The following is an 11,620-nucleotide window of genomic DNA, read 5'->3' as shown; positions in this document are numbered from 1 at the left end:
CAACATAGAAACAACAGAGAGCAACACTTTCTTTGAAAACGAGCTCATTAAACCATAAAGCAATGAGAGCGCGAATATTTGCGAAGGAAAAATAACTAAGGAAGAGGGCAAAAAAGCTTTAAATGAACTGGAAATGGGTAAATCTCCAGGCTCAGACGGCCTTACTTCTGAATTTTATAAGCGGTGAAATTGGTGGTGATGTCATACAAAGTATCAACAGTGCCTTTGACAACTTCAACTTCACTTTATTTTGCACTTACAGTTTTGAAATATTAGCATAAAACACTATTAATATTATTATTAATATTAGCATAAAAAAAGAAAAAATAGATACATACATAACAATTAAAGGTGACAATAGATCGTTTTCACTGTCACGCAATAAAAAAATAAATCGAAAACCATCCAGTGGAAAAAGCTATGAAGTTATGATGTTATAGAAAATAACTAAATAAGACTTTTCTCCAAGTTTTAGGACTGTGCGTTTCCCCAAACTTCAGATATTCGTCGAAATGTTTCGCAGATATTTACATAGCCCAGTATGAAAACGCCATGTTGATGTACTTCCGTGGTACACCAATACGGCAACCGGAAAGTAGTGTAAACATCTGGAACTTACTTTGGCTATCTAGGCGACTGATTATCGGTACTGATCAAACAAGCATTTACATAAGCACTTTTCATAATGCTCTAACTTCTAAAAAGGCTCAAAATAATGAGATAAGTATACATTTTTCGACAAACTCGATCGTAGCCTACAATTCAAAATTCTCTGGATTCCAAACGAAGCACGCTATTGAGCTGTAAAATTGTAAACAGTTAAAAATATACGGCCTCTTATGGCTGATAAGGATAAAAACTTTCTTTACATGGGAGTAGAAGGACGGATTACTAAAGGAAAGAGCTAGAAGAATCGTGGAAACTTACGTTTGATATTGCTGAGATAGAACACAGTTTTTAACACTTGGAATTGTGGAAACTTACGTTTGATATATTGCCAACTTTTGATATATTTGATATATTGATATATATTTTTAACAAAGGAGCTAGAACTATCGACAAAGGAGCTAGAACTATCGACAAAGGAGGTAGAACTATCGAACGCTCGTGTCATGTTGATTAATTCACCTTCACATTTCATTACCGAGCTTAAAATTCACCATCTTTATTAACTTATCACTACTCACGATGAATTAGATAGCGTTGATCCTAGCAGTATGCAGGACACCTATCATATATGAACTCAGTTAAATGACCTTGCTCTCCATGAGTTCTCGTAGCTCAGTGGATAGAGCGCCCGCCCGGTGTTCGGGAGGTCATGGGTTCGATTCCTGTCGGGGACTCAGAATTTTTCTTTGTCCCACGCTCGTGTCATGTTGATTAATTCACCTTCACATTTCATTACCGAGCTTAAAATTCACCATCTTTAATAAGTTATCCCAACTATCGATCTGTCAGAAAAGGAGCATCATCACTGTTCTACCAAAGAAAGACAAACCCACCGATGTCCTTAACAACGTTCAGTTACTTTGCTTAATTTGGACTATAAAATTGCGGCAAAAGTAACCATAAATAGAGTAGCAAAAGTACTCCCAGACATCATACGCCCAAATCAAACTGGTTAAGTGAAGAATGGGTATATTCGGCGAAAATGTCAGACTCATTTCTGATGTTACTGTCTATTATTAAGCAAAGCAAACACAAGGCATTGCCCTTTTTCTTGAGTTTAAGAAAACGTTTGATTCAATCGAAAGGGAGCACAGTCAAACCTGTGTATAACGGTCACCCCTGGGAAATGGCCAGATGACCGTTATATACAGGGTGACCGCTGTACACAGGTTTCCTTTAAACTCCCCTGGAAGTCAATAAATAGCATTTTTATGTGCAAATAATCACTCAGTTTACGTGTTATTGACAATAACGAGTAACACCAACGCAATAAACACGATAAAAAAAGGCCCACAAAATGTTCATAGTGTACTTTAAAGTGTCTACAGGGCCAACAGGGTTTTTTGTGGTTTTGGTATCTCTATAATGTGTAAAAAGGTATTTTGAGAAAAAAAATGGATTCCGACATTTTAAGGCCCAAAGATCTAACTTTAAAGTTCCCGCTTCAGCCACGCCCAATGAAGTTGACGGTGAGTCAGCGCAAAAAAAGAGTCTGGGCTTCTGAATGGGTCGTGACGTCAAGTCAGGAATTGCCAAATCCTGCTAGTTCAGGTCACTGTTATTTCAGTAGTGGTTAGGAATTTTCGTCGACAAAAGGCAAACAAACCGAAGTTGGTGAAACAATGCGGTCGTCAATCAAGCAAAATAAAAACATGAATCTTTGAGATGTTCCTGAAGTGACGTCATTCGTCACCAATCTTTCATTACGTGGTCAACTTCATTGGGCGTGGTCCAAGCTGGAAATTTAAAGCTTGATTTCATGGCAAAAAAGCACCGGAATTAATTTTTTTTGGTTTGAATACATTTTTAGATGTTATAGAGATATCAAAAACACAAAAACCCTGTTGGCCGTATAGACAGTATACTTTGATCTAAGTCCTCTGTGAGTGGCTGCATCGGAAGCTGATAGAAGAGAAATGTGATGCCGAGCGTTGTCTTGGTCTATAAAACAGTAGCCTAATACGTTGTAAAACCTCCGCAGTCAACTTGATAAGTAAAGTACAGTGTTATAATCAGGGAACTATGACGAAAGTGAAAACAGTGTTGTACGGTTGTGTTGTTACAGTTACACTACTGTTTGAAAGCGACGGCACTTTAATGTTATCTGCCGCAAGCATGTGTTGGACGTAGGCAATGACATGTATTGGTAGTTGTGTTTAGTACTAATATTTGTATTTTTGTGAGACCCCTGCCTTGGTGGCTGCTATTTAACGAGCTGATGAATAAAGCTTGTCATTATTCGTTAATTGTAATCCAATTTCGTGACCGTTATATACAGGTAAAAGATAATGAAATTGTGGATTCAGGATGTCTAAAGGGTGACCGCGTCCGTTATATACAGGTGAGCGCTATATACAGGGCCGTTATATACAGGTTTGACTGTACTTGCACAAAGTCTTAGATGTTTCAGTTTAACTTAGTGTAAGATTTCAAAAGATGGTTTGCAAATCAAATGAATAGCAACGTTAACCTCAAGAGAACAAGGAATACCTTATATGCAGATAACACCACTCTTCTTCTCATAGATCTAGATTCAATGCAGACGTTACTTGAAACGTTAGAATCTGTTAGAGGCTGCTCAGGCTCAGAACTGAACAAATCAAAAACAGAGGCTATGTGGCTGGGCTGCTGGGCAACAAGGAAAGACACACCATTCGAGTTTCGCTGGCCAGAAAATTCTGTTTATGCTTTAGGTATTCACTTCTCCAACGATCGAAGTAAATGTGAAAGTCTTAATTTTGATAACAACCCAGAAGACTTGGAAAAAATCCTTAACTCCTGGAAAAGAAGGAAACTGAATCTGCTTGGCAAAAAACAACATTGCCAACACACTAGGGTTGTCTAAACTAACATACAATACTTCAGTTTTAACATTACCTGAAAATTTCAGCGAAAGAGTTGATAAAACTATAGTGGAATTTTATATGGGATAACAAACCACATAAAGTTAAAATAAACAAATTAATTGGAGACTGGAACGAAGGCGGATTAAAAATGATTGAGTTCGATTCGATGAATAAAGCCTTGAAAGTCTCGTGGGTTACAAGATTTACTACAGAGGTAAAAGCGCCGTAGAAAAGCATCCCAAACTACATGACTCGACACCTAGACGGTTAAGTTCTTACTATCAGGCAATTACAAAACCAAAGAACTCAATTTCAATAACATCCATTGTTCCTACGCGGAAATTCTAAATTGTTGGGAAATGATAAAAAAAAAATCAAAGCTGAAATAGATCAAGATAAAACAGATCCATACGATGCCATGATATGGAACAAGCATCGCAACTAAGCCAATATTTTATGAGTCATGGTATGAGGTGGGTGTTACAAACGTTAAACACCTCTTAAACCCTAATAGCGGAAAATTCCTAACGTATCATGAATTTGTTAATCTTTTCAAAGTTAAATCTAGTTTCACCGCATACTATGGTCAGCTTCTCAGTGCAATTAAAAATAAATGGAAAATTTCGTCTACCGATATAGACAAAGGCAAACACGGAAGCAGAACTGGTACGACAATGAAGAAAATCTTCCCAACGCTGCTCTTTACAAAATAATTGTTGAGAACAAATTCCAACCACTCATTAATGAAAACCGAATCATTAGTTACGGAGTGGAACCTTCTGAAATCCAAAAATTATATAACTGGCCTTTTTCTGTTACCAAAAATAAAAAGTTAATAATGTTTCAATTCAAGATAAACCCCATTATCATCTACACTAAAGACAAACTCAAAAAAAAAAAAAATAATAATAATAAAAATAATAAAAATACATGTAATATCTGATCATTTATGCTATCTAAGTAAAAGTGAACAGTATACAATCCAGCATATGTTTTTAAGTATCGGTCCATATAAGAAGGATAGCACCACGCGGCAAGGAATGCAAAAAGGTGCTAACTTTTGTGCAATTTTGCTATTGTTGTACCATACTTCTGATTGGCTCAATCAATAAACTCTACCAAAATTTCAGATAGCTGTGTATACATTAATGCGTAACTGATCAACTATCTTCCTTTCAACAAAACCTGTTCTGAGTCTAAATACCATAGTAATCCTACGTGGGGAACATTGGAAAATTGGAAGCTTTTATTGTCTTTGTTTACGACTGTTGTGATTGGTTGAATGTTTTAACACAAAGGAAACTACCTTTCAAAATAGAGTTAAAATACATTTTATTTCATAAACCTGCTTTCCATCGGTTGATTCATTCTACGTATGAAAACACAACCGTTTTGATGTGGGGAAAGCGTATTGCCATAGAATAATAGAAAATGCTATCATGGATCATTACATAAAGTGCTCCCATGTAGTTTTATTTTGGAATGAATTTTTTGACTGGTGGTCGCAAGTCACTAGTGAAAACATTCAGTTACCAGACTCAACTCTTTTATACGGATCTACAAACCCACTCAAACACCATCAACCCCTTGTCTTTACTTAGCTGGTGGCAAAATACTTCATTTACAAATGTAACTTGAAAGAACAATTTTCACTCTTCTCATGCACTGCATGTTTAAGGTACAACTTAGAGAAAACACAATGACTGAAAGATACATCAAAATAAAAAACAAAACTGCCAAGTGGAAAGCCTTATATCAAAAGATTTTGTCCCAGAAATTTTGCCACCACCAACATCTCAATGGAACAAATTAATTTACCTACTTTGTGTCAATGTTCTCATGCCTTTAAAATTATTGCTAATTAGGGCTCCCCTGGTCAAAGAGACAAATGGGAAGCTCTTCTCGTGTCCCATCGAGCAGACACGAGAAGACAATGTCTGTCTCAAGATCTAGTAGCGTACTACCAACCTTCCAGAATCCTCCGATCATCACACTTATTACTTCTTAACCCCACGAATTTTCACCTGAAGACGTATGGTTCTCGAGCTTTTGCTGTTTCCGCTCCTGAACTCTGGAACAGTCTACCTGTTTCTATCCGCTCATGTGACAATCTAAGTTCTTTTAAATCTAAACTCAAAACTCATCTTTTTAAGAAAACTTATTATTCTTAGCGATTTTTACTTTCTATTACTTTCTTAAATGCACATTTTTAATTATTAAGATTAGTACAGCCCATTTTGGCGAATTGTACAGCGCCTAGAGCAGGCATGGATAGGCGCTATATGAATATCTATTTATTATTATTATTATTATTATTATTATTATAATAGAGCACTTTCAGCGTTTTTGAAACAAATTGACTCAAAAGAAATATGACAGCGCTTTTCAACAGTTTTCAACCATTTTATTTAACAAATAAAGAAGCCCCGACTGTGCTCTGTTCTGTTGTAAAACACGCAGGAAGCGGTAGAGCACGAAAGAAGTGTAGGGGAAAACACGAGACGTAGTCGAGTGTTTTTCCCTACTTCTTGAGTGCTCTACCGCTTCCTAAGTGCTTTACAACAGAACAGAGCACAGTCGGGGCTTCTTTATTTGTTTTATGATGAAGAATCAGATAATTTCCCCACGCATTCGGCTGAATTTTCAAACCAAACTTTATTTTCCAAACGAGCAAAAGTGGCGTCAGCCGTGCACTGTTCTCTGACAAAGCACGCTAAAATAAGCCAATCACAATCCTTGTTAGAATTGTTCAAATAATTTGATTGGCTAACGAAGCGACAGCTGTCAATCACAAACTGGACTTCAGCTAAGCTTTCAGTTTCGAGAAGTTTGAGCGGCTTAGCTTTCGAGAGAAGAACGATGCCTTCAAAGTTCGCTTTTAAGTTAATTTTTAAATACGGATCTCAAGGCAGGTAAAGGTTTATAGTCCAGAGGAATCCGGCCGTATTGTGGCCCATGAAAACGAACACTTTTCCAGTGGAAATTACGAAACGCGGAGCTCAAAGCTTGTGGATGAAAATGCGAAATGCCGGGTTGAATTTGAAAGGAGCTACAGTTATTTACGGCTTGTAGCCGCATGCAGCAAAATTGCCCGAACTAGCGTAAAAGTTAGAAAGACTTAACGGCTCCCACTGGTTCTACTTCGAACACAGAAGAGAATATCAGAGCAAGTTTTGCACTGACCACCCGTCGGTTTACTTCGCTGAGATGACCGGAGACGAGCGTTACTACACTACATGTAAGTGTTGTTTGAGCAAATGAGCATTTTTAATTGTAAATTTGCAAAAATAAAGCTTCTCATCATAAATAGAGACAGTTCAATTGTTTTCTGTCGTTGTTTTACTTCTTAGTATAATTTCTGCCTTCGTAACAAAATTAATGTCTTTATCGAAGCACTGTTTAGGTTGAGAATTTGTGTATTTCGCTACAGCTGTACATGTTTTGTCGGCGGGAATCTAGCAAAACTTGTTATCTTAGTACAGTTTTAACACTACTGTTGCTAACAATGGTCTCTGTGAGCCATATTTACTGCAGAAAAATAGCTCGCTTCCAGTGCGTTTGTCTGAGTCAAAGGGGATGTTTAATTTGGGTCAAATTTGTCAAAATTCCGAAGCAAAAATTTGGAAGCCAACTTACCGTCATCAACCCGTGCTCTGTCCTCTGATAAAGCACGCTGTTTCAGCCAATCAGAGCGCGCGTTATATGGAAACTTTATTATAATAAAGTTTACAGTTAAAATACTTGTTTCACATTTTAGTATGCTTCTCATATTTTTCTTTTACTGTTTATTTTCTTTCCCTCATTATTTTTTTTTCAGGGAAGATCACTTCCCTGAGATTCACGGACGACGGTAGTATCCCATATGTTGCCCAACACAATTCGTTTATAAACTCAGATTCTGTAAGCTCCAAAGAAGGTGTGTCGACCTGTAACCCACAGAGCGCATGGATACACGGTCCTCAAGCCGATGTAGTCGCCCTCATTAAGAAACTTGATCGCACCAGTAAACTTGCTGCCGAAGTCCGAAAATCCTCCCGAAAGCGCCGTCTGCATCAAGCTGACATCATAACCGTTTAGGGTGAGAGCGACACGGTTATGAAAGAAATTTGCAGCGGTATAGTTTTGAAAAAACGCTTGGGCGTAGATGTAATAATACCCACTCCTTGTTACTATCAGTCGACCATTTTCATGTGTGAACCGCTTCAAAGTTCCGTTTGCCTGAAATTGGGTAATCTCTGCCAAAATGAAAACAAAAAATGCGAAAGTTATATATCTACGTGTGCCTATTATGTTCAAAAACATAAGCGAGCTGACATAGTTGCCGTTAAGCTAAGTGTAATGACGATGTTATAAAGGAATGGAGCATTTGACCCAATTCCCTAGGGAGGCGGGGAACTCCCACGTATTGGCTGTATAGGTATGAGCCGCGAGATAGGATATGGTTTTTGAGGTTCCCGATCCTTAAATAGGGAATAATTTTTGCCCCAGTTGGTATTGTGCTCCCCGTGTTATCTATCAGCTAAAATTCCAGTGCGTGAATGACCAGCTAAAGGAAAATCAAATTCTATGCTTGATGCTTTTAGAACTTCCAGTGTTACAGAGACGAAATAAATTGACCAATTCACGCCATTCTTAGTTTTTGTTTATCCCTTGAATAGGTGCTATTTTCTTATTTGTGTCTTAAACAAGACATCACTTTGCGTTTGTCAAGTCCTTAAATAGGGCCATGGTTTAAGAACCTTCGCGGCACACATCTATCCGAAATTTGCAGGAGTACTCCCAACCCCCCTCCTCCTCACACACACACACACACCCCCGACCGGATTCTAAACAGTTAAAATGATGCGGTTTAGAAATTGATTTGAATTTTGTTAAAAAGGAAGACTTGCGCTGTCCCGGGATCTAAGGAATCAACGCAAATGCCGTATTTATTCCCTATAACCCCGTACAAAAGGTCTCGTGATACACGAGTTGATAATTATGGTTTGATTAGAAGAGCAAACCATGCCGGTCAAACGTCTTCCTTTTTATCTAGCAATTATGCGATACAAAACATTAAGCCAGCTAATATAAGGCTGAAAAAGGTGTCAAGTTTAAATTGTCAAATAGTTCAGGTTGAAATAGGCATCCTGCTCCATGTGGAAATTACTTGAGTTACCTGTATTTGCCGGAAATATACGACTAGAGGTCAAATTCCCTGTCAGCTGTCCCGCGAACTAAAGGATAAATGAAAGACAGAAATAATTTCAGACATGGCGGGAGAAAGCGCATAGCAATTGCTGTTGGGCAGAATTTGTGGTGAGGCACCACACGTTTTGAACAATCTTCTCCAATGTCTGTAAGAGAAAGAATTTACTAATGTTCTCTTAGATTCTAGAATATGGTTTCTAATGTAAGCAATATTTGTCTCGCTACAAGGTGAAAGTACCTTTTAAACTATTTGTCGATACCCTTATAAATGTTCCTTCGGATGGCTTCGCGGAAGTAGTAAAGTTGATAAAATTTCATTTTGACTGAGCGTCTATATTCACGATTCTACGCATTTTCCGCTGTGTTTTTAATAGCAAAGAGATGATACGTATCTCACAATGCAAATTTTCAACATTGTGAAAATTGTAACTTTTCTCTCCAATTTTGTAGTTCCAAATATAACTTTGAGAGTATCACCAATTTTTCCTCTCTTTCAAGATATTTATGTCGTACAAATTGTTGCTGCTACTGTCTTTGTCGAGACTGTTCTATCTTGATCCTCATTAAATGAAGTATTGGGTGACCATTACATTTTACACCTCGTTTCACGATAGGTATACTCTCCGCTTGCATAACAATCTCAGAAAGAACCTCTCGGTTCTCGTAGAATTAGACATATTTATCAAACGCGAGAAAAATGATATAAAGGAACAGGAATCCTGCCTTATTTTGGAAATCCTCACTGCCATCAGCGTTTTGAAAACGTGACAAACAAAAAGCAGACTTATACTTGTACCTTTCTCCTTGCTTCTGTCACCACAATGAAAAGGCAGAAGAACAACACAGCCTGTCGAAACATGATTTGGAACCCTTCACACGCAAAGGCCTAATACAAGAATCTGAGTGGGGAGAAGATCAAAATAATTAATTTAATTCGTTATGAAATTGGAATTGGACATACTGTTGATGCTATTGTTGTTATGGATTCCTTAACATTTTTGTTACGTACTTGTTATCTGAAAGCAAAACCTGTGTAATTTTAGATCGAAAAGGAGAGAATGTTTTACCTTTCTATCTTGGTATCCAAGCTTAATAGTTATCACCTGCTTGCGAGAGTGTAGCCGAATAAATAAAAAGCTATCGTTTTTTTTTAAACAATGTCATTGGTTAGAAATTGAAGTTACCAACCAATATTTTTAAAATTGATTTGTTTACGTCATTCTCATGCAACAAACCTCGGGCAATTTATAATCTTTTCTGTGTTCCCAGCTAACAAAATTTTTCACCAGTAACAGCGGAGAGTGATTATGACAAGTGTTGTCTTGTAGAACCAATACTACTGAGCAATATCTTGTACTTTTTGAAACTCTTTCTCTCGATGTGTGCTCTTCTAATGATAATGCTATGCAGAGGACCATGGCAGCGTGTAAGGTTCAAGGAAAAATGCTTTTTATTTCATGACGTTGAAATTTAATCAGTTATATATATTTCTGGAGCAATGAAAATTGAAATATTCAAAAGGTTTTGCAGCTAAAGTTCCATTAGAAACCAACAACCTTTTTCTCTTTTACCAAAGTTTATGCTCTTCGATTTCATGAAATGATAGGAACTGACCTGTCATAATGCTATACAGAGGGCCATGACAGCGTGCAAGGTTCAAGGAAAAATGCTTTTTACTTCATGGCATCTGAAATTTAATCAGTTATATATATATCTAGAGCTTGTGCCTACTGTGCTAACCGCCGACCGGATAGCTCAGTGGTAGAGCAGCGGACTAGCGTGCGGGAGGTCGCGGGTTCAAACCCCCGGGCCGCACCAACACTTTAAATAATTGAGGAGAAAGTGCTGCCTTTGTAATGACATCGGCAAATGGTTAGGCTTTGTAGTCTACTCGGATAAGGACGATAAACCGTAGGCCCCGTCTCACAACTCTTCATAATTAACTCTGTGGGACGTTAAAGAACCCACACACTGATCGAGAAGAGTCGGGGACGTAGTTCCCGGTGTGGTGGTCTATCTTCCTGGTGTGATGGTTAAATGCTCGGAGATATTAGCTGCATATGCTACCCTGAAATCCGAGGGTAAATAAAGTAATGTAATGTAATGTAATGTGTGTATGCCCTTCGATTTCATGAAATAAAACTGACCTATTATAATGCTATAGAGAGGACCATGACAGCGTGCAAGGTTCAAGGAAAAATGCTTTTATTTCATGACATTTGAAATTTAATCAGTTACATATATCTAGAGCAATGAAAACTGAAATATTCCAAAGGTTCTGCAGCTTAAATTCTATTAAGAACCAACAACCTATTTCTCTTTCACCAGAAATCAAGCGCGAATAATTTAATTGTTTTAGTAAATTCTAACTAAAATTTCTTGAAATTTTGATTTCCGATGATTTCTCAAGGTGGTATTAAACTTCATGCTTGAGCATAATCGCGCGGATTGAATTATTATTTGAAACTTGCAGTTGCACAATACCGCCCATCGCTTCATTGAAAAATAATGAGGTTTTACGCAAAAACGGTCAGTTTAGTTTCCTCTAAACATTCCTCGAAACATTAGAGACGCTAGACAAGTTGCCATTATGTTGACGATGTCTAGCCTCTACACTCTAATGGCTGGTAATGTAAGAGTAGCTCAACCAATTAGATTGCAGCACTTGCTTTAGTATACTTTTAGACTTCTACAAATAGTTGACATTTGATGACTGTGGTTAGGTGTTTAGTCTGCGCACATCTTAACACTAATAACGTTATTTTGTGAAAGATCTGATAAGACCAAAAAATGGATCGATGCGGCGGTTAGTGCACTGGACTCCAGTTGGTGCGGAGTGGGTTCGTGCACTATTTGATTCCACCGATTCATACTCTTAGAATAAAGTTCCATATAACGCCCGCTCGTATTGCTTG

General features: G+C 37.7%; 1 protein-coding gene across 1 annotated transcript; it reads right to left on the bottom strand.

Annotated features, from left to right (window-relative positions):
* Positions 1-7,242: 7,242 nt before the first annotated feature.
* Positions 7,243-9,966, bottom strand: LOC145469651 (uncharacterized). Its single transcript, XM_081453410.1, has 4 exons — positions 9,773-9,966; positions 9,502-9,604; positions 8,674-8,731; positions 7,243-7,750 (listed from the first exon to the last, which is right to left on the bottom strand). The coding sequence occupies exons 2-4, from the start codon at positions 9,562-9,564 to the stop codon at positions 7,407-7,409; spliced, it is 465 nt and encodes a 154-aa protein (XP_081309536.1). The 5' UTR covers positions 9,565-9,604; positions 9,773-9,966; the 3' UTR covers positions 7,243-7,406.
* Positions 9,967-11,620: the final 1,654 nt, after the last annotated feature.

Source organism: Orbicella franksi, chromosome 15 (genome assembly GCF_964199315.1).
Source record: "Orbicella franksi chromosome 15, jaOrbFran1.1, whole genome shotgun sequence".
Lineage (NCBI taxonomy): Eukaryota > Metazoa > Cnidaria > Anthozoa > Scleractinia > Merulinidae > Orbicella > Orbicella franksi.
This window is presented reverse-complemented; position numbering and strand designations above follow the sequence as displayed.